The sequence below is a fragment of the Vitis riparia genome, chromosome 9, assembly GCF_004353265.1.
Source record: "Vitis riparia cultivar Riparia Gloire de Montpellier isolate 1030 chromosome 9, EGFV_Vit.rip_1.0, whole genome shotgun sequence".
Taxonomy (NCBI): Eukaryota; Viridiplantae; Streptophyta; class Magnoliopsida; order Vitales; family Vitaceae; genus Vitis; species Vitis riparia.
The window spans coordinates 13,954,687-13,978,653 of NC_048439.1; the positions used below are offsets into that span (position 1 = coordinate 13,954,687).

General features: G+C 28.6%; 1 protein-coding gene and 1 pseudogene across 2 annotated transcripts in view; both read right to left on the reverse strand.

The window, feature by feature from the left end:
* Positions 1–10,613: 10,613 nt before the first annotated feature.
* On the reverse strand, positions 10,614–14,015 carry LOC117921842 (annotated as a pseudogene).
* A 1,599-nt stretch (positions 14,016–15,614) lies between these two features.
* LOC117922123 (receptor like protein 21-like) overlaps positions 15,615–23,967 on the reverse strand; it is an 80,368-nt gene continuing 72,015 nt past the window's right edge. For both annotated transcript variants that reach the window (XM_034840152.1, XM_034840151.1), the window contains 2 exons: positions 19,194–19,340; positions 15,615–17,956 (listed from right to left, as the gene is read on the reverse strand). In XM_034840152.1, coding sequence (XP_034696043.1) covers positions 15,747–17,956; positions 19,194–19,340 — 2,357 coding nt within the window. In that variant the 3' untranslated portion in view covers positions 15,615–15,746. The remainder of the gene's footprint in view (positions 17,957–19,193; positions 19,341–23,967) is intronic.

A 23,967-nucleotide genomic window follows, 5' to 3' on the forward strand; every position in this document is an offset into this window, starting at 1 on the left:
TATTTTGTTCAAAGAGGCTATTTATGGGGAAAGAAATTGTGATCGATACAAATTGTAGGGAAGACTTGGTCTCACTTTAACGTGTGCTACATGTTTAAAAGATAAAGTCTTTCAAACCTTTTTTTTTTTTTTTTCTGAAATTCATTGAAGTCATTATGTTAATATTTATATTAAATCTAAGATTCATCATTCACCCATTTAGTGGTGCAAAAATTAAACTAACTCAAATTCAATTATTTAATTTGCTAACTTAATTTCCATTTCTTTTTCTATTCTTTTTTTTATATATCCTTGAAAGTCCTAGATCAAAATCACAAAAATAAAGAAACTTTTTTTAATATTATTTTAATACTCTTAAATTAAAAACTACAATATGTGCTAGGTGACTTGAGTTTCGAATTGATGTTAAAATAATAAGGTATTTCTACACCTTTCATGGTGCATTCTATGGTACAACAGAGGTATCATAACATTATTTTATAGAGCATAGAATGTCAGAAAAGCCTATTTTGATTTTTGAAATCCAATAACTAAATTTGATCTTTAAACATGATATAGTCTAAATGACTGGAGCTAAGGTACCTCGATGATACCTTTGAGGATAATTTTGATCCAAATCATGTCTCCCATTGGAAGTTCAGACATGAAGTACATAAGAAAGACACTACTAAATTATTCTTGATATGCAAATAGATGAAAAGTATTTAATCTAGTTAGTACATCATGCTTGCCCATTAGTTGTCTTGACTAGTAGTTTGATAGGCCCCACCATGCATGCTGAAGTCTATATTTTATTCAAAGAGGCTATTTATGGGGAAAGAAATTGTGATCGATACAAATTGTAGGGAAGACTTGGTTTCACTTTAACGTGTGCTACATGTTTAAAGGATAAAGTCTTTCAAACTAAATTTTTTTTTTTTGAAATTCATTGAAGTCATGATGTTAAAATTTATATTAAATCTAAGATTCATCATTCACCCATTTAGTGGTGTAAAAATTAAACTAACTCAAATTCAATTATTTAATCTTCTAACTTAATTTCCATTTCTTTTTCTGTTCTTTTTTTATATATCCTTGAAAGTCCTAGATCAAAATCACAAAAAAAAAAAGAAACTTTTTTTAATATTATTTTAATACTCTTAAATTAATAACTACAATATGTGCTAGGTGACTTGACTTTCGAATTGATGTTAAAATAATAAGGTATTTCTACACCTTTCATGGTGCATTCTATGGTACAACAAAGGTATCATAACATTATTTTATAGAGCATAGAATGTCAGAAAAGCCTATTTTGATTTTTGAAATCCAATAACTAAATTTGATCTTTAAACATGATATAGTCTAAATGAATGGAGCTAAGGTACCTCTATGATACCTTTGAGGATAATTTTGATCCTAATCATGTCTCCCATTAGAAGTTCAGACATGAAGTACATAAGAAAGACACTACTAAATTATTCTTGATATGCAAATAGATGAAGGTATTTAATCTAGTTAGTACATCATGCTTGCCCATTAGTTGTCTTGACTAGTAGTTTGATAGGCCCCATCATGCATGCTGAAGTCTATATTTTATTCAAAGAGGCTATTTATGGGGAAAGAAATTGTGATCGTTACAAATTATAAGGAAGACTTGGTCTCACTTTAACGTGTGCCACATGTTTAAAGGATAAAGTCTTTCAAACTAAATTTTTTTTTGTGAAATTCATTGAAGTCATGATGTTAAAATTTATATTAAATCTAAGATTCATCATTCACCCATTTAGTGGTGCAAAAATTAAACTAACTCAAATTCAATTATTTAATTTGCTAACTTAATTTCCATTTCTTTTTTTGTTCTTTTTTTATATATCCTTGAAAGTCCTAGATAAAAATCACAAAAATAAAGAAACTTTTTTTAATATTATTTTAATACTCTTAAATTAATAACTACAATATGTCCTAGGTGACTTGAGTTTCGAATTGATGTTAAAATAATAAGGTATTTCTACACCTTTCATGGTGCATTCTATGGTACAACAGAGGTATCATAACATTATTTTATAGAGCATAGAATGTCAAAAAAACCTATTTTGATTTTTGAAATCCAATAACTAAATTTGATCTTTAAACATGATATAGTCTAAATGAATGGAGCTAAGGTATCTCTATGATACCTTTGAGGATAATTTTGATCCTAATCATGTCTCCCATTGGAAGTTCAGACATGAAGTACATAAGAAAGACACTACTAAATTATTCTTGATATGCAAATTGATGAAAGGTATTTAATCTAGTTAGTGCATCATGCTTGCCCATTAGTTGTCTTGACTAGTAGTTTGATAGGCCCCACCATGCATGTTGAAGTCTATATTTTATTCAAAGAGGTTATTTATGGGGAAAGAAATTGTGATCGATACAAATTATAGGCAAGACTTGGTCTCACTTTAACGTGTGCTACATGTTTAAAGGATAAAGTCTTTCAAACTAATTTTTTTTTGTGAAATTCGTTGAAGTCATGATGTTAATATTTATATCAAATCTAAGATTCATCATTTACCCATTTGGCGGTGCAAAAATTAATCTAACTCAATTCAATTATTTAATTTGCTAACTTAATTTCTATTTCTTTTTTTGTTTACATGTGTGTGTGTGTGTGTGTGTGTGTGTGTGTGTGTGTGTGTGTGTGTGTGTGTGTGTGTGTATCCTTGAGTGTCCTGGATCAAAATCACAAGAATAAAGTAACTTTTCTTATATTTTATTTTAATACTCTTAAATTAATAACTATAATATGTGCTAGGTGACTTTTGTCTTTCAGATTGATGTTAAAATGATAAGGTATTTCTACACCTGTCATGGTGCATTCTATGGTACGAGGTATTGTACCATTATTTTATAGAACATAGAATGTTAGAAAAGCCTATTTTGATTTTTGAAATCCAATAACTGAATTTGATCTTTAAACATGATATAAGCTAAATGAATGGAGCTAAGGTACCTCCATGATACCTTCGAGGATAATTTTGATCCTAATCATGTCTCCCAAGATGTTTATTTTAAGAGTGTTCAAATCCTTTTTTTCTTTTTAACATATGGGAAAAAATATTTTTAAATGTCTATTACAAAATAAAAAAATTGAAGTGAAATATAAACAATAAAAGTTTTTTAATGGATGTGAAAAATTATTAAAATGAAAAAAGTATATAAATTAATTTAATATTAAATACTCTCTTGATCTTGAATATCTTTTTAGGTATGTTAACTTCTTTTAGTATTAAAAGATCTTACAAATATTGATTCAATTCAAACACTAAATCAAATAAAAAACTAAATGTTTTTCAACTACATATATTTTATAATTGTCTTTTTATAAATAAGTTCTTATTTATTGAAATGATAATTTAGTATAAAATAAAGCCCAATTAATAATTTTGCATCTATAAAAATATATTATACAAATTTTTATCATACACTAAATAAATTATTTATATTTACAAATACAATATTGATTTCGTGCCCAGCTGGTGCATGTCCTATTGATTGGTGCTCAATCAACCAGTGTACCTTGATTTCGGTCCTCAGACGGGAGTAATCAACAAAATTTATAACCTATTTCACCATGTACTAGGATAGCCTCAGCTAACATAGCATAGTGGCTCTAGGATCGTTCACTGGGAAGGGTTTTCAAATTACAACTGATATTAATTCAAAGTTGAATTGGTGTTTTTTCATTTCAAGGTTAGCTTTAAAGGAAAACATAATCTTTGGTTGAAAAAGGGTTGGTTTTAAGCTAACCAAAAATAGTAACTGATTTTAATTATAAAGAAAAGTGTTTCTTGGAGTTTTTGGATCACTAGGCTCAGGTTCCTATTACAAAAATAGAGTTCCGATCACTTAAATCTTTTCCTCGCATTGGGGATTTAACATATAGTTATTTCCCGAACTGGTGTGGTACAGATGCTTCCCTTTTATGGATTTAACACTAATTTCCTGTCACTTAATCATCTTGCAATGGCTCATGCCTCTCACCTAACATTTTCCATTCAAGGTGATCCTTAACCTTGGATTACCCTTCAAAAGCTCACAAGAGATAACTAATGGATGTCTCCTTAGAATCCAAAAGCTTACCAAGTGTTGGCTATTCTAGAAAATCCTACCTTTGAACCACCTCCCAAAGGCTCGCAAGAGATAAACTAGTGTATCTCAATGGACGGAGATCACTTGCCTTACCAAGTGTTGGCCCAGGTGATTTAAAGGCATTTTAAGTTAACTAAAAATATAGAAACCATTAACGGGTCACACTTTCTCTTCATTAAAAGTTGAAACAACAAAACTTCCAATTTTTGCATTCGGCACCTTACCCAGCTTCCTTAACTCCAAGAGACAAAAAGCCTAGCCACTCATTCTCTGAGGAAACATCCTCAAAGCTTGTTTGGCTAGTGAGAAAATACAATCAAAATGAGTAGGTAAGGCAGAGCAAAGCTCTGTGTATTACTTAATTCAAAACTATACAAAAATTGGTCTCTGAGAACAAGCTCCTGAGATATCCTTGTGTAAAGAAAATTATAAATGATATATAGGAAGCTATTCACCCTTTCTTCTTACTTCCTAACTAAGGAATCGTATGATTGGTGGATTACAAGGAGAAAATGGGGATTTAAGCAACAAATATCTGAAGAAAAAATATAAAAGAGTCAGTCGCAAATATCTGGAAGCACACAGGTAGATTTCGCAGCATGCAACATGGGCTGCGAAAATTTCGCAGGCTGAAAGTCTCCATTTCGCAAGAAAAGGTTGATTTCGCAGCTAGCACTTTGTGATTTCACAGCTTGCGAAATTGCCTTTCAGCTTGGTGCGGTTGTCTTCCAATGGCCATAACTTTTTCATTGCAGCTCTAATTTACGCACCGTTTGAAGCGTTAGACTTCTGACTTCCCGAGCTTCAAAACCACATATAGTATGCATAAAATGGACTCCATGAAGTTCTCAAAATATGTCCTACAGTTGCTGTCCTCTTGGATTTCTTCATGTTAGATTCCTCTCTCTGTTTTCCTCCTTGCATTCTTGATTTGCTTTTGGCAAAGGACTACAAAGCTCTAAAGCTTGGATTCTTCCTGTAAATGAGCTTCCATTTGCTTTGCCATGGATTATATAGAATTCTCCCTCATCTTAGATTGCTTTGGTGATAAAAAAGCTATCAAAAACACCAAAACTTAACACAATTTGATTAGAAACGATTGCAAGGGTCCTTAACATGCCAATTGAGTTAAAAGGTAATAACTACTACTCAAAAGTTTTTAAAAGAGTTAATTACAAGCTATAAAATAGCACTTTTTGAGTAGTAATCAAATATGGAGAGACTTTTCTTTCAAGTGAACACTATATACGTTAAATTAATGATATTCTTTATTGGGTGTAGTAAAAGAGTCTCAAATTATGACAATATCTCCAATATCTTAAGAGGCATTCAAGAAAATGATTAACTTCCAATACCACAACTACCAATATGACAATATTTTATTTTAAAGGTGTTCAATCTTTTTTTGTTAACATATGGAAAAACAATTCCTTTTCAATGTTTATAATAAAATGCAAACATTAAATGAAAAATAAACAAGAAAATTTTTGTTAAGCACATATGTCCAAAGGGTTAATTTTAGCCACACCCTCTAATATTTAGTGTAAATACACTAAACTACCATTGGTTTTAAATTTCATTAATTAGAACTCCTATAGATGTATCCTATCTATATAAATTATTTTTTAGCAAGTAAAATTTATTTTTCGAGAATTGTTAAATACATATGCCGAAAATATTTTTACCTAAAAGTTTTTTGAAAAATAAATTTTATACTCAAATTACATCTATAGGGGTACTAATTAATGAAATTTGAAATCATTGGTGACTAAGTGAATTTACATCAAATCTCAAAGGATGTGAATGAAATTAACTCATTTTTAAAATGATTGGTCATATGAAATACCAATGAATAGGGAATTATGGAACCACTAGACATTAAGGATTTGAAAGTTTCAATGACAAAAGCAAGATTCTTTGAATAAGAAAAGAAAAACAAAAACGACTATCCTATCAACAAAGGCATGTAGATTCTTCCAATCAATCACTATCTTATAAAGCTGTCGTGATGGAGAAGGCTAGATAGAAATAATTGTAAATGACTTGACTTTGAGAAGGTGATATAAAGTTTATGAGTAACTACGGAGTTGAAGGGCTACTAAATTCAAATAAACAAATATAGTTTCATAAAAAATATACTAATGAGTATTATATGTGTGTGTGTGTGTGTGTGTGTGTTGATAAATTTGTTAATTGGGAAAGAGAAAAGTCATTATTCTAATACTATTTTAAAATATTTATCAAACTATGTCAATGTCGTATATGTAGGTATTCATTGATAATCAAGTAAATTTATAATAAAAAAAAAATGTTAGTTACTTAAGAAAATATTGGTTATATCAAATAAGTTTCACATGTTTGATGAATCTAAATGGAACTTGAAAATTATAAGATGACTTAGACTACTTCAAACCCAATTTTATGATATGCTCAAGAAGAACTACTATTTGAGTGAGTACAGCGTCTAAATTACAATTTCAGCTACAAATTTACTTTAATTAACCTCTCTTCAACATAAAACACTCACTAAAAGTCCCACAATGTAACTTTAAATTTACTACAGTATTTTAAACTTTTCATCAATAATATTAGTAGAATTTGAAGTCTCTTGGGATTCAAAATTTCTCCTTCCTTCTAGGTACTTTGTCAATTCTTTACAATATCTCCTAATATGTTCCTTTTTTTGGCAGTAATAACACTTCATATCCCTCCATAAGTGTGATTGGAATGATCATCTCTCCTATCATAATACCTCTCTTTTGAGTTACTTCTATGGTGATGTGGTTTAGAATTGATCATAAGAGTTTGTCCAATATGAAATGAACTACTTGTTTGCTTAATATTTTCGATCTCTAAAAGAGTAGTTGATACCTATAAAAAGAGATTTTCCATCCAAAACAATGTATTTCATCTTTAAGACTTAAACAAATAGTACTTACTATTCTTGCTTTTAATTCTTCTATTTCTTTATTTGTCATGCTCTCTGGTTTTTGCCTTGTAATCTTTAAGTCCTTGTTGTACCAAAACATCTTTAATAATATTATGTCAAATTCTAAAAATTTTATTTCCATGAAAGGGCACAATATCATATTTTATATTTGACTCCATCCTCAAAATAATTTTTTCCACAATCTTCTCACCATGACTTTGATACCACTTGTTTGGAAAACAAGATGAAGTGAATAGAGAAGATAAAATATTTACATGGCTTGGTGCAATTACCTATGTGTATGGGAAAGGGAGATCAAATTTATTAATAAAATTCAAGAATACACAATGCAAACTTTCTCAACCTTTCTTTACCCAAAATCCAATGCACTCTTTGCCTATCTCTCTTCATTTTTGTCTCACTTTTTCTTTCACTCATTAAATCCTATATAAAACTACAAATTTTAATTTATAGAGCCTTCTGAGTTAATCCTAAATTAATAGTTTCCTCATCCTAGTCAAACCTAAAAAGATAATTTACAAAAATAGAAACTTTATAAATATTGACTTTTCCAAAATTAAATTTTATAAGAAAAGAAAAATGCTAAAAATTATTTATTAGTTAAGCATATACAAGAATCTAGCATCAATTAAATTTTGAAGGATAAAAATGTAAATCCAATATTATAAATTTTAAAAAAATTACTTAACCTACTTTGCTTTAAGTAATAAGCCACGGTCCATTTATTATTCATACTTTTGTTCCTCAAAACTATCAAACCATGGTTAATCAACAAGAAAATTTGATTTTTCAAGTATTGCAATTTTCTAATTGTTTTTGTCAAAAAATATTGATCAATTAGAAAACATTTATGTTCACACAATCTTACATGACCCAAAAATGAATAATGAGAATGTTAGTGCTAGAGATTCCAATTTCCACACTGAAAAAGTATGAATAGTTGTTATCAATGACTTAGACTTTTCATAGCAAATTGATATAGTAGCTATCAATGACTTCACTTCGTCACACGCAAATTGATGGTGGGACTTAATAAAGAGCTATGGGACCACTGGACCCACATGAACTTGGAAGTTTCAAAAATTCAACTGGACTCCACCAAAACAAAAATCAACTAACACGTCAAAGAAGGCATGTACCTTTATAAGACATCAATGAATCACTACTCTTAGTTTAATTATATTTAATTATGTGATGAAAAGTATTAGCATTAGTAAACTTTTCACAATTTCCATTTACCAATAAAAAAATTCAAATTCATTCTTTCACTTGGAGCCCTTCTATGAAAGTGGAACCAATATTTGAAAAATGGGCGCTTCTTTATTTTATTTTATTTTTTATCTTAAATTTTTCATTGATATATGACCATTCTAACTCATGATACAAACATCAAAGAAAATAAAATCAAAGAGATTTTGGTCAAATTAGTCTAAATGTTGTGCAAAATTAGACTAGTTGTCATCCCTAGACATGTGTGTCAAATAACACTCAAATACGCTCATTTAAAAACAATACAAAGGAAGGCAATGATCGCATCATATTGAAGTACTTATCTTCCAATCCTATAACCTACACTCATAAAGACTACTATACCAAAGGTAGAGTATTGTGTGGTATAAAATATTATCAAGGAAGAAAAATATAATAGTGAGAAGACATGATCAATGCATAGAATTCAAAGAGAAACATACTTGATTACATGCAAATAAGCCAAACATAGGAGAAGTTTGGCAAACAATAATTGGTCAAGAGGAGAGCATAGAGTGCTTTCACCAACCAAAATGTACACGATGAGGACCATGAGAACAAGTTTCTAATGTATAGTGAGGTTCAAGAGAGTTCGACATCACATAGATATATATCACAGGAAACATTCGTGCCAGGTGTTTCTCTGCAACTATGGATCCCCATTTTTCATGTACATTCCCACTCAATGGCGAGACTCATTTTATTGTGAAAAAATGATTATTTGAAACCCATTTTCAGGTTTTTGAAGTTGTCACTTATTTTATTTATTTTTAAAAAAGGAAAACAAAATAAAAAAGAAAACCCTATATGACTTTTCATGTGGAAAAAGATAAGTCTGTGAATCAAAAATTGATTCGGGGTTAGATTACCCATCGGGAAAGTACAAAGATAAGTCATATTATCTCTTTAAGCTCATATACCTATGGTCTCCACTAAGCAAGTGAAATGAATTATAACAATTAAATAATCAATTATGGATAGAGAAAAGAATAACACAAATATAAAATAAATCACTATGAAAATCACGTTACAAGAATGTTCAAAATAAATTATAAGAGAATTTGCACAAATTGATTTATTAAACTAATTAGAAACATGTGTTTAATTATTTCCAAATTCAAATAGTTAAAAAAAAAAAAAGTGTACTTAGATAAAAATAAATAAAAAAATAAAAAGATTTTTCCAATTTGATGATTTCAATTTATTTTATTCACAAAACAAATTTTTATTTTTATTTTATTTTCAAGTAATTCTTGAAAGTATTTTATTTACAAGGAAATTATTTTGATTTACTTTTCTTAGAAAAAAAATGATTTTCAAAAAATCTATGAGAAATTCCAATTCAATTTTCACATATAAGAGAATATTTTTATAATTTTTATCACATCCTAATGTTTACAATTTTATTTATAACAAAGTATACAATACCAATTTTATGTGCAAGAGAATATTTTTACAAGTTATTTAGAAAAAGGATTTTTACAAATTTATCTACATATGAAGTTATTCCAATTCAAATTTCATTTAAGAAAAATGTTACCTACAAACCATGTTGAAAGAAGAGAAAACAAAAAGGACAAAGATATTTTTACAAATGTATTTACAAAAGAATAAGTATTTTGATCAAATTTTATTATAAAAAAATGATTTTTTTATTTATTGAAAACAAGATTTTTACAATTTTATTTACATAAGTATTAAAGTCAAATTTAATTTTATTTACAACAAAATAGTTTTTATTATTTTTATTAATACATGATTTTTAACGCTTCATTTACCTAAAAAATATTAAATAAACGATAAAAAGTATTGAATTTTATTATTTTTTTAAGAAAAAGTTTTATAGTTTGATTAAAAAAAAAAAAAAGCATTCTAGACTTTATTTTTTTTTTAAAAAAAATGATTTTTCACAATTTTATAATAATAAAAAAATATTTACAACTTTATTTTTATTTAAAAAAATGACTTTCCAACTGTATTTACAACTTATCAAAAAGAACATTACGTTTTTTACTTGAAATTTTTTTATCCTTTTTATATAAAAATTGATTTCAAAGTTTTTTTTTTCTTTAAATGATTCTACAGTTTTTATTTTAAAAGAAAACGAAAATATGAATCATGTCTAGGTATCACATCCCCCCACTTGGATACATTCTGGTGAGAATTTACAGGTTCTTCATGAAGAACTTGGTATGACCCTTCAAAGATTTCTTTGTTAACACAAACTGGCCAAGAGGTGTGTGCACGTGTCAGAAGCTGGTCCTCCGCCTACAGATTCTTGGCGACCAAAAAACCCTCAAGTTCGATTGAGCTGTGAACAAGGATGGCATGCAAGCTTTGGAACTCCAAGAGGGCATTGTGGCACATTTGATCCAGGGAATTGTCCTGCCAATGCATTGTTAGTTGCTGAACAGGTAAGAAAGACATTTTCTTGCTCATATTCAATGTGAAACTAACAAAACAAATGTTGTTACTAGAAAACCACTGCTATTTCAAAGGAAAATATCAAGGTTATATTTCGTTCTCAGAAAATACCAAAGAAAAAAAAATACTAAGGAAAATTATTTTCTCATGTTTAATTGTCCTATAAAAAATACTAAAGAAAATCAAATATAATTAAAACTAGATAAAAACTTATGCATTTTAAAATTATTTAATCATTATATCGATGAGTTAAAATAAGTCTAAAATATAAAATAAAAATAATTTATTGGGTTTTAATCTATTTTTTATTTTTCTTAACTTTTTCTTTGTATTTTTTCTCACATTTTCCGGAACCAAATATAACCTAAATTCCTTACTGTTTCCAATTATGGCAATGTAAAACATATTTTCCTCGGAATTTCCATATACCTGACCAAATTGAGAAACAGGATTTCCAAGAAGTAAAACAATCCAGAAAAAAAAAAAAAAAAAAAGAAGAAGAATTTATGGTAATATGGTTTTTCCTTGGCTTGCTAGAATCTACCTCAGTTCTTAACTTCAATGATTCAACTCCAAAACTACAGAAAAATCTTCTATAGAGAAAGTGGTACCTTGCACTGTAAGGCGCCTTGCAAGTAAACCTGAGATTTACTTCTGCAACTGTTCCACCATGAAAACCAATAATAAAAAGCCTTCCATCAACATTTAAACCATGTGAAGACAAGGAATTGGTGCCATGAGATGAGGTAGAACAGTAATGGCAAACCTGCTGTAACAAATACCCTTGCTCCTCAGTATTTCACTATTTGGATAGAAAAGGTACCAATTCCAATTGATCCCCCATGAACCTGAAATAATATCAGTCCTCATTTCACAATTCAACCATGCATAAAAGTTCCATCTAGATAAAGAGGGAAAAAAATTATCATTTGGATTGTGCATCAATCGCCAATTTGATGATAGGATCAACCAAAGTAACTCTTTGTGGTACTCATCTTACTTCAACATAAAATTTCTACTTTTGGGGTAATTAATATCAGCCATCCAACATAATTTGCAATAGAAGGATTGAGAAATTACCCTGACAAAATTGTGCAATAAAAAACAGCATGGCCTTGGATGCAATGAAATCATGGGACACAATGTATCTAAATAAGAATATGATGATGCAATGTTTTAATTAGAACTGTTGTACATTTGTATCTCGGGGCCTAGGCAATGCCAATGCGGCGCTCGAGATTTTTGGCTCTGGTGCCTAGGCTTGAGCCAATGCAGCGCCCAGAGTGGTCTTTCCAGGATTCGAACTCAAGACTAAGGTCTTTGTGGTTGCCCTCCTGGTACCATCTGAGCTAACCAAAAATCTCGGGCGTCACATTGGCATCGCCTAGGCACCGAGATACAAATGCACAACAAGAGCCATGGCTCTTCTGCCTCCCTAATCCAATATTGATGCACATGCATTAAACACCAACAGAGTAAATTTGTGCACATTGGACATTTTTAAACCATTAGAACATGCACAACCCCCACTAGGCTAAGTCATGTGCTGGTAAATATATCAGGCACCAAAAAATAAAAAAGACCGAAAATTCACCAGGAATGTTTCTCCTGCAGACAGTCGGCTCATCCTTAAAACAGTTGACCAAACAATACATGCAACCTCAGGAATACCAGCAGCATCCTTCAGAGAAACACCAGTGGGACAGGAAGAACTTGCCCAACTGGAACAGCCACTTTTTTAGCATGCCGTCCACCAGAAAGAAGAGCACACACCTGTATACCACGAACTGTCTTACAGATTCACCATGTACCATGTATATTATAAACTTGTACTCAGTGGAAACAAAATCACATAAAGGATAGCATTAAAATCGGTGTTTTCTCTCCTAATCACTAACAGATGGTAATAGAGTGGATTCCAGTGTTGCCATGATTCACAAAACATGACAAAGGAAATGGCCAATCGATCCATTACAATATAGAGCCTGTTTGTTTAGTAGAAGGGAAAATGGTTTTTTCATAAAAGCTTTAATTTTAAAAAATGCAGACCATGAACATGTCCATTTCAGAACCTTTTAAATTGAAAAAGTGTTTTCATTTTTTAAAAACAAGTTCTGAAATAATTCATTTTCAGGAAATATTTTCGGAAACAAGTTCTGAAAGTAGGCTATCAAACATGTTTTCTGCATCCATTTCTGTTTTGGAAAAGAAAACACAGTTCTTATTTCTGCTACCAAACCGGTCCACAATATCTGGAAAAAAATTCAGTAAGCAAATTGGTAATGAACCCAAAACCTTACACTGACCAATTTTCTTACAACCATAAATTTGAAAAACCAATAAGCTCAATAATTTAACCTATATTGACACACAAAATTAATCATAAAATCACAAATTTATCATAAATTTCCCAAAATTCTCAACAAAGACTCCTTAACACAATCACGAACAAAAAAAATTCTCGTTTTCACAATCAAGTAACTCCTTATTTACACGTTCCTAGTGTTTGATAGCCGAGAAAAATACAGGAACAGCTACGAAATCAAAATATTGGGCAATTGAAATACCTGATCGCCAACCTTCCATCGAACGACGACCTTTCCAACAGCTTCGATAATTCCAGAACATTCGAGACCGGGGTAGGGACTGCCGCCCTTGAGGGAGGGTGCAAGCCCTTCCTCTGAAGCGTATCTGCTCAATTAATGGCAGCGGCGTCCACACTAATTAGAACTTTATCATCTCCAATTTCAGGGTTTTCGACTTCTTGCACTTGGAGAACTTGGGGATCGCCGGAAGTGGCGATCACTACGGCTTTCATGGCTGCAGGCCTGACTGTTGAAGCTACTTTTGGGATATGAATGAGAGGAAGATGAAGCAGTTAGGGTTTGGCTTCGAGGTGAAAATTAATTCTGAAGAATTAATTCGATCACATGAATCTTTCGATTCGGGAGGGCTTTCGGAAAGAGAAGGGATTTGGGTTTCCGGGATAAGAGGAAGACGAGGCAGAGGTTGGGGTTTTTTGAGAAGAAAACCAGGCAGCAGTTAGGGTTAGGCTTCGAGGTGAAAATTAATTTGGAGAATTAATTTTGATTTGGGTTCAGTGTCTCAGAATGTGAAGATTCACGAGAGAGAGGATACCACAGTTTAGTTTTTTTCCATTTTTTTTTAAATTATTTTTTTCCATGTGGTAGATTGGAGAGTTACATGAACAAATAATCCATAGGGGATCTTGTAATCATGCATTTTTCTAGATTTTTAAAGAATATGTGCTTTTAGGAAAATAACCTTCAAAACAAGAATTTAAATAATAAAAATAATCAATATTCCAAACTTACCCTCAATCCTTCCTCTCTCACCTTCGGCCAACTATCACTTTTTTTTTCCCATTTTTTTTTTAAAAAAAAACCTTATATTTTAATAATTTTAAAAATTCGATTGTGTTTAATTTTTTTTATTTATATTTTTCATAACAAAATTTATTTAATCATTTATATTAATTATTTAAATTTTATTAAAAATTAAAAATTTTGTATGCTGACATCTTGATCAACACAACCATTAGCAAAAAAGACACCAATTTTTTATGAAAAATGTACCACTTTTTTTATATATAAAAAAAAAAAAAATAACACCAATCTTTTACTAATATTGTACATTGATCAACAATATTCCAAAATTTTAATTTTGCCAAATCACAATAAAAAAAGACACTGAAAATTGGGCATTGTAGTGATTTATGTTGAGGAAATATTCAACTAAAAAAACTATAGAGAAATTACATAAATATAACTCACCAAATATCATAGTAATCTAAAGACATATAGGATAGCATACCTATAATAATATTGCAACAAAATATTCACCAAAATATTGGATTTTTGATATATATAATATATAATATAGTAATTTAAAAAAATATTTATTAAAAATATGACACTTTTGTAAGTATTTCAAAATCTATGACAACAGAGTTGGTATTGAGAGATTGATTTGGTTTTTTTTTTTTTTTTTTATCTTAATCATATGGGCCTGTTTTTTAGTCCTTACTTTTGGTTATCCTTGTTTGTTTAATATTTAGTATGGAAGGAGCTCTTGACAACCTAAATATTTTTGTAATATATTATGATATATTTTTCTACCATAGCTATCTTTAAATTTTTGTTGTGTTTGTAATATTTGTTGAATCATATTTTTTTCTATTTCCCTATTTTTTTTTTTTTTTTTTGTTGGATCTTGACGATTTTTGTTGAATAAAAAAAATTACTTTTTTTTTATAATGAATTGGATAAGAATGAAATGAGAAAAAATTATCCCTTTTTAGATTTTAAATCTTAAAAATATTTGTTCAATTTTTTTTTTATCTACTGGTTTCCTAAGGAATTAAAGAAATTCATGATTTTTTTTTTAAACTTCATGCTTTATTATTAAAAATATAAATTAAAATAAGAAACTCATGATGTTTCAATCTCCCTTAATTTCATAAAATAATCCAAAATATGATGCAAATAAAAATAAATGAATTCATATAAATTAAAATGAATAATATTGCACAAATTATATTTGCCATCCCTCCTTTTTTAAAAACATTACTTTGTGTTTGATATTTCAATCATTGCTATAATAAATAAATAAAGGCTTCTAACAAATTGAAATATTATTTTACAATTCTAAAATGATAATTTAATGCTTCCTTGAATTGTTTTTCCAATTATTTATTATTTTCTTTCTTCTTTATTTTCTAAAATCTGAATGTGAAATTATTTTAATGCTAAAAGTTCCTAAAAATTTGAATTTGTCTTCATAAGAGTAACAAAATATGGTTAAATCCTGAATTAAACAATACATAAAAAAAAAAATTAACAAAACTTGAAAATAAAAGCAAAGGATGTTGAAATTTGAGTGAAGTATGTAAGTTTCAACTCATAGCAATTATACATCCCATTTCTTTATATCCCATGGAAACAAATAGTAGTTAATCATGCAAACATCATCCAACTAAAAGTATCTAATTATACAAATATGCTAATAACTTGGAAAGACTATCAGAAGCAAAATAATAGCAGGAATACATACATTCCTCAATAAAATTGAACCATCTATGACGCCAATAAGGATTGATGTAAAGGATGGTAGCAAATCCTAACAAGATCATGATATATGAAGTAATAAAACTTGCAAAGAAAACAACGTGATTGATATCATACCATTTTGCCTCACTTTCAAAAGATTGAGATGGTGCGCATGGTGGCTCAATACTTGTGTTACATTTTCTCTTTAATGGTGCCCCACAAAGAAAAGGATTACCTTCATAGCTGCTTTCATCAAATGTCCCAAATTGTGCTTTGGTATCTGGAACTCTACCAGAGATGTTGTTGTAAGCCACACTAAACACCGCTAAAAAATTGAGTTCAACTAGCTCTAGAGGAATTTCTCCACCCAGATTATTATAAGAAAGGTCTAAGCTCTCTATTAAAGAAAAATTGGAGAAACTCTTTGGAATTGAGCCATTCAATTGATTGTGAGACAAGTTCAATGCACGAATCGAACTTAGCATTCCAAGTTCATGAGGTATTTCGCCTGTCAAGTTGTTACATGATAAGTCCAATCCAGACATGAATTCAAGGATGCCACCTTTGTAGGAGTCACGCCTGTTCTTAGTGATAAACTCAACTTCATCTTTTTCATTATACACTAAACTCGAGGGGCCCAAATCTTTCACCAAGTAACCTGCATATACAAGAAGAGAATTCCATTTGTACGTCATTTTAACGAACTGTCCAAACACGTTGTCCTCCTTTTTCATCTCCCCAAATTGGATAAGGCCAAAGCATTTGGGAATTGGCCCTGAAAAAGAGTTGTTTGAAAGATCCATCAAGCTTATTTCAGTCAAATGACAAAGATGATTTGGAATGAAACCACTGAAAAGGTTTCCTCTTAGTGAAAGAATCCTTAACTCCAAAAGTGCAGAGATTGAATTGGGAATACTTCCAAATAACCTATTATCTCGCATATCCAAAGTCAATAGATTTGAGGAATTGAGAAAATCTTTGGGTATTAATCCTATAAACATGTTCCCTTGCAAATGTAGATGCTTTAAACTCAGCAGGTTCTTCAAAGAAGGAAGAGATCCCGAAAGAGCGTTTTGAGAAACGTCAAGAAACTCCAACTTGTGCAATTGAGAAATCTCAGGTGGTAATTTGCCTTTAAAACTATTGTTGCCCAACACCAGCGTAGTCAAATAGGTCATGTTACCTATCTGGCTTGGAATTTCACCTAACATGTAGTTGTTGCTCACATCCAGCACCCACAACCTAGAGCTTCTGGAGATTACATTTGATAGAATTCCCGTGAACTGATTATTGTCCAAATGCAAAATCTCCAACCAAGTCAAGTTAAAGTCCCTTGAAAATATTTCACCATGCAATTTATTATTTGATAATTTTAGAACCATCAAATCTTTTGTTGCAAACAAATGCTTTGGTACTTCTCCTGAGAAATTATTGGTAGACAAATCCAACACCCTTAAGGAAATCATTTCAGCTATCGAGGATGGGAGAATACCTTCAAAACCATTGTTGGATAAATTTAGATATTCCATATTTGGAATCATATGGGCCACATTTTCTTGAAGTTGTCCATCCAACTGATTGTGTGAGATATCCAATGAACTGATACGAGTATTAGGTCTCAGGGGAAGTAGTTGACCCATTAAAGAGTTATTCCTCAGGAGTAGAAATTCCAGTCTCGTATTGTTTTCAAGCAACCAATTGGGGAAACTTCCTGTCAAGTTATTATGGGAGAGATCAACCCCCACTAACCTGAATTGGTATTGAAGAAAACCAGGAAGGTCACCGGTGAGCTTACAGCTGGATAGCACAAGACCCTTCAACTGAAACAAGGGAACCCAACCAGCCGGATATTCAGTTTCTACCTCAAATTTGTTGTTATCATTTCCAAGTATGACCACCTGAAGCTTGGAGTGATTAGCCAAAGAGCTGATAGAGAATGAACCCTCAAATTGATTATGACTAAGATTGATGTACTCCAGGGATGTGAGATTAGGCAACAGAGAAGGAGAAACATTTCCTGATAATTGGTTATAAGAAAGATCCAATAACCTCAGAGATGTCAAATTATTGAAACATGGAGGAAGGACTCCTTGGAATAAGTTGTAAGAAAGATCTAGCTGTTGAAGCTTATTCAATTGGCAGAAACCTACAAAAGAGAATAAGACATGTAACTAATTAATCATCTCCTTGACATGTCTTTGACTCCAAACTTACAGCCAGCTATTACTCACCCTTAATGAGGTCTTCATGAATTAAGAGCTCTAGATGAATAAAAATAATGTTTTTCATTAAATATTAAATATTAAAAATTACAAGACATCAATTAATTACCATAAAAAACAACATATTAAAAAAATTGTTGAATATGATCTTCTTAGACATCAACAATGATGGTAATATTTATGATTTTCTTAAATAATAATCTTTAAATCTAAAAATTATTCTTCCTTGAATAAGTTTTTTCCAAAGTGTTGAATTTTTTAAATCTATAAAAAGAAAGATGAATATAAATGATGTTAGGAGATTTTTAAAATGATTTAGTATTATAATCTAGAGATAAAAATGTTTTTTCCTTTCCTTGAATTTTCATTGAAAGAATATTCAAATTTTGTATCAAATGAAGCAATTTGATTATACCTACTTTCAAAAATTCAATTTCCTTAATTTTTTGTTATCTGTGATTCACTGTTTCTTCTTAAATCTATTTAACTCCTAATTAAAAACTAATTTTCTTTTAAAGTATGATTCATTCCTAAAAAGGAGCAAAAAAAAAAAGAAATAATTTTCCTATATTTGGATAAAATACAAAAAAATTCAAAAATAAAATAAAATAAATAAATAGTAAAAAATTTCTTCCAATGTATCTTAGGTTGTGTTTACTATCAAGAAAGTTTGAGGGAAAAGAAATAGAGTATGGAAAAAAATAAGAGAGAATAAAAGAAAAGAAAATTATAAAATAATTATAAAATCATTTTCTTGTTTGGTTGTCCATAGCAAAATTAAAGGAAAGAGAATTAAATTTTTGAAAAATACACTCTTTTTTCTTTTTCTTTTTTTAACTTTCTTTTACCTTTTCCTTCCTTAGCATTTTTTATGGGGATGAAATAATTTCCTAATTCCTTGCTTTTAATTCCCTCATTTTGTTTTCCTTACTTTTTGCATAGCTACTTGCAATTAGTTGTTACTCATTATTAATAAGGTCTTTATGAATTATAAACATTGGTAATTCTAAATATTGTAAAGATTCATTAAGAACAAACACATGCTTATATAATTTAAAAGGCAAGTTATTTATTTCTAGTTTACATTAATTATGACAACTCGTTTTTACAATATTTATCTTCTCTAATCTATATGAAACAAACAAAGCATAACATATGTACCTTGATTTTGTAAAGAACCATTGAGGTTATTTTCAACCAGGTATAAAGACTTGAGATGAGACATCAATCTTATAGATGATGGAATAATCCCACTTAAGGAATTATAACTCAAATCTAGTATCTCCAAATTGCTTAAGCTTGCAAAATCTGTCAGAAGAAAATTAAAATAACTAGTGTAAGAAAAGACATTGTTCTTAAATACAAATAAAATAAAACATTTGCTACTTTTCAAAAAAGACTGAAACCTATCATTTCATTGTTTTTATACCAAACTAAACAAATATTTTTACCATTATCATATCCAATGGTGACTATAATATTTATAATCTTCTTAAATAGTAAACTTTTACTCCAAATTGTTGAGTTTTTCAAATCCATAAAAAGAAATATGAACATAAATGATGTTAGGAGATTTTTTAAGTGATTTATTTTTATAATAATTATTATTCACTTTAAAATTTTATTTTTGCTTTTATATTATTTTTCTTTCCAAATTATTCTTCTTTCAACTTTTATGATCCTCCATCGTTCCCTACTTCTAGAAATAAATGCTTCAATCTACTTATTATTTATCAGAATCTCTATTTCTATTAATTTTAAAAACCTTTATATATTTTGTAGAATTAAAACTTGAATTTTATATTTAATTATCATTATAGTCTTTTTTAACTAGGTGCATCATATGATATATTTTTAAATTCATTTAAGAAATGACTAAAATAAGTCGATAGAAGTAAATAGTATCTTGAGGTCAATTGAGATGTAATTTATTATTTTATATTATGGATCTTCATTAACACTTATTTTTAAGAATTAAAAAAATCAAATAAAAGCATTTGTAAAATTGTTACTTATCATTGGATAAATCTAAGAGTTTTCATCTATCTAAAGAATGAAAGTAAATTAAATTGTTGGCCTTTAAAACCTCTTAGCAAGAAATGAAGGCTAAGTTTAGAGGAATCATATATGGGTTGTATGCAGTAGAGATTTGAGTGTAGATCCAAATATGGACAAAATGAAGGGGAGGATTTTATAATCCAATTGAACTGTTGGATTATTGTCTTGATTTACAAACCTATCAATATAAGATCACTTAGCAATCATATGATTTACAACTAAATTGTTGCATAATTCAATGGATTTAAATTCAATCATATAATAAAATCAAACACTTAACGCCTCAACTATTCCTAAAAAGTTTCCTAGAAAAAGAGAAAGAGGATACCTTCTCCATAAATTGGTTTAAATTATTAGATGACTATTAACATTAGAAAAGGAACAAGAAAAGCCAAAAAGCTATAATTGCAATGCTTATTTCCTCTAATGTATATAGAATAAATAGATACATACCTTAATTTTCTTTTAAAGTATGGCTTGCTTCTTGAAAAGCAACTAGGAAAAGGAAAAATAAAGAAAAATAGTTTTCTTATAATTGGAGAAAATACAAAAAGGTAAGAAAAATACTAAATAAATAAATACTAAAATATTTTCTTCTCTATTTATCTTAGACTATGTTTACTACCTAGAAAGTTTGAGGGAAAGGAATTAGGGTAGGGAAAAAAAAAAGAATGAAAGAAAAAAGTCAAAAAAGAATTACAAAATCAGTTTCTTGTTTGGTTGTCCATACCAACTTTAAGGGAAACAAAATTCAATTTTTGAAAAATACACTTTCTTTAAACTTTCTTCACCCTGTTCTTCCTTAGCATTTTTTATGGGGATAAAATGTTTGCTACCTTTAAAAATGATCAAAACCTATCATTTTACATTTTTTTCATACTAAACTAAGTAAATGGATTGTTTTTATAAACTAGAGCACTATGTCTACTTTTCTATAAAAGTATCTAAATTCCCAACAAATATTTTTACCATTATCATATTCCATAATGACCGTAGTATTTATGATCTTAAATAATAAAATTTTACTCCAAAAATTGTTTTTTCTTGAACAAGTTTTCTCCAAATTGTTGACTTTTTCGAATCCATAAAAAGAAAGATGAATATATGTGATGTTAGGAGATTTTTTAAGTAATTTATATTTATAATCTATAGATAAAGATGTTTTTTCCTTTCCTTGAATTCTCATTGAAAAAAAATTTTTATTCAAATTTTGTATTAAATGAAGCAATCCCATTATACTTACTCTCAAAAATTAAATTTCCTTAATTTATTTTTTTTTTTCCTTAAATCTTTGTAACTCCTAATTAAAAATTAATTTTCTTTTTAAGTATGTTTGATTCCTAAAACGCACGAAGAAAAATAAAAAGTAAAGAAAATAATTTTCTTATATTGGATAAAATACAAAAAGGTAAGAAAAAATACTTTAAAAAAAAAATATACTAAAAGATTCTCTTTCCTATTTTTCTTAGGCTACGCTTACTGGTGGGAAAGTTTAAGGAAAAGGAAAAGGAAATAAAGTAAGGGGGAAAAAGAGAATGAAAGAAAAAATTTAGAAAAAAAATATGAAATCATTCTCTTGTTTGGTGCTCTTAGCAAACTTGAGAGAAAGAAAATTAAATATTTTAAAAAGACACTTTCTTTAAACTCTCTTTACCACTCAAATCCAATATCTCTAAATTGGTTAAAATTGTAAAATTTATCAAAAGAAAATCAAAACAACTAGTATAAAAGAAGAAATTGTTCTTAAAATAATTAAAATGATTTAAATGAAATACCGTAAATTGGTAAACCTCATTTCAACATCTATAATTTTTGTTGGGTTCATACCAAAATGAAAAAAAAAAAATTTATTATTTCTTATAAATAGGAACATTTATCTACTTTTCTTTGAAGTATCTATATTATTAACAACTATTTTTACCTATATTAATAAATTTGACAATGATGACTTCTCATATTATTATTTTTTACTCTAAAAATTGTTCTTACTTAAATCACTTTTTTTATTTCATTTTTGCACATATTACTATAATATCCTTTATAATAATTACCAATCACTTTAAAAATTTAATTTTACTTTTATGCTATTCCGCTTTCTTCTCAAATTTTGGTTTCTCTTAAAAATTAACTTTTTTATTTTTTATTTTTTATTTCCTAGAATCTCCATACAATTTTTTTTTCTTTCCAAAATTTAATGACTTCCAAATTATTCTTCTTTCAACTTTTATGATCCCCCATCTTTCTCTACTTCTAGAAATAAATGCTTCAAACTACTTATTATTTATTAAAATCTCTTTTTCTTTTAATTTTAAAACTTTTTATATATTTTTTGCATAATAAAACTTGAATTCTATATTTAGTTGCAATTATAGTATTTTTTTTTTTTTTATTAACTAGGTGCATCATATGATGTATTTTTAAATACATTTGAGAAATAACTTAAATGAGTTGCAAAAAATAAATAGTATCTCAAGGCTAATTGAGATGTAATTTATTATTTTATATTGTGAATATTCATTAACACTTATTTAAAAAAAAAAAAAATCAAATAAAAGCATTTGCAAAAATGTTACCTAACATTGGACAATTCTAAGAGTTTTCATCTAACGGAGGGATAAAAGATAGTAAAATTGCTAACTTTTAAAACTACTTAGCAAGAAATGAAGGCCAAGTTTGGAGGGAATCATATATGGGTTGTATGTAGTAGAGATTTGAAGGTAAATCCAAATGTGGGTGAAATGAAGGGAAGGATTGTATAATCTAATTGAACTATTGGATTAATTTAATTTTTTGATTTACAAACCTATGAATCTAACATTACTTAGTAGTCATATGATTTACAATGAACTGTTGCATAATTCAATGGATTTAAATTCAATCAATCAATAAAATTAAACACTTAATGCCTAAACTATTTCTAAGAAGTTTCCAAAAAAGAGACAAAGAGGAAAACTTTTCCACAAATTGGTTTAAATCATTTCATGACCATTAACATTATGATCATCTACATTCCACCATAAAAGGAATGGGAAAAGCCAAAAAGCTTTAGTTGCAATACTTATTTCCTCTAATGTATATATAAAACAAATAGGGACATATTTTGAGGTACTATTTTGTCATTAAATAATAAAACTTAATAGGCTTAAATTACTTAATTACACTTATTGGAATGAATACACATAATCAATTAATTATAATAAAGTATAACAATAATAACATCAAGCTTATGTCTCCAAATTGTTGAATTTTCAACACCAGAAAAAAAAACCCATATAATGTTAGCATTAAACATTTTTTATTTTTAGATGATTTAAGTGATTAATACTGTGATCTAGAGAGAGATGTTTTTCCTTTCCTTTTATTGTCATTGGAAAAATTTTATTCAAATTTTGCTATAACAATAAGGATTTTTTATGAAGTTTTTATTAGTGAAATTTTGATATATTTACTCCTCAAAGTTATTTTTCCTTTTATTTTTTTGTTATTCTTTGCACCATTTCTCCTTTTTTTTTTTTTTTTTAAATCATAACCGAAGGAAAAGAAAATATTTGAAAATTGATTATATATATATATATATATATATATATATATATATATATATAATCTACACACCACATTGATACAAGAGAAGATAAATAAGGATCTAAAAAAAAAAGGAAAAAAATCTAAAATACTTTCCTCTCATCTCTCTTAGACTATGTTTGGTTCTTGAAAATTTTGAGATAGATACAAGAGAAAAAGATAAAGAAAAAGGAAAATTTCTGAAAGATTTTCCTCTCGTCTTCCTTAGACTACATTTGGTTCTTGGAAAATTCAAAGAAAATAAAAGAAAAAATGTCGATAAGAATAGAAAAAATATAAATTTTTTGTCTTATTT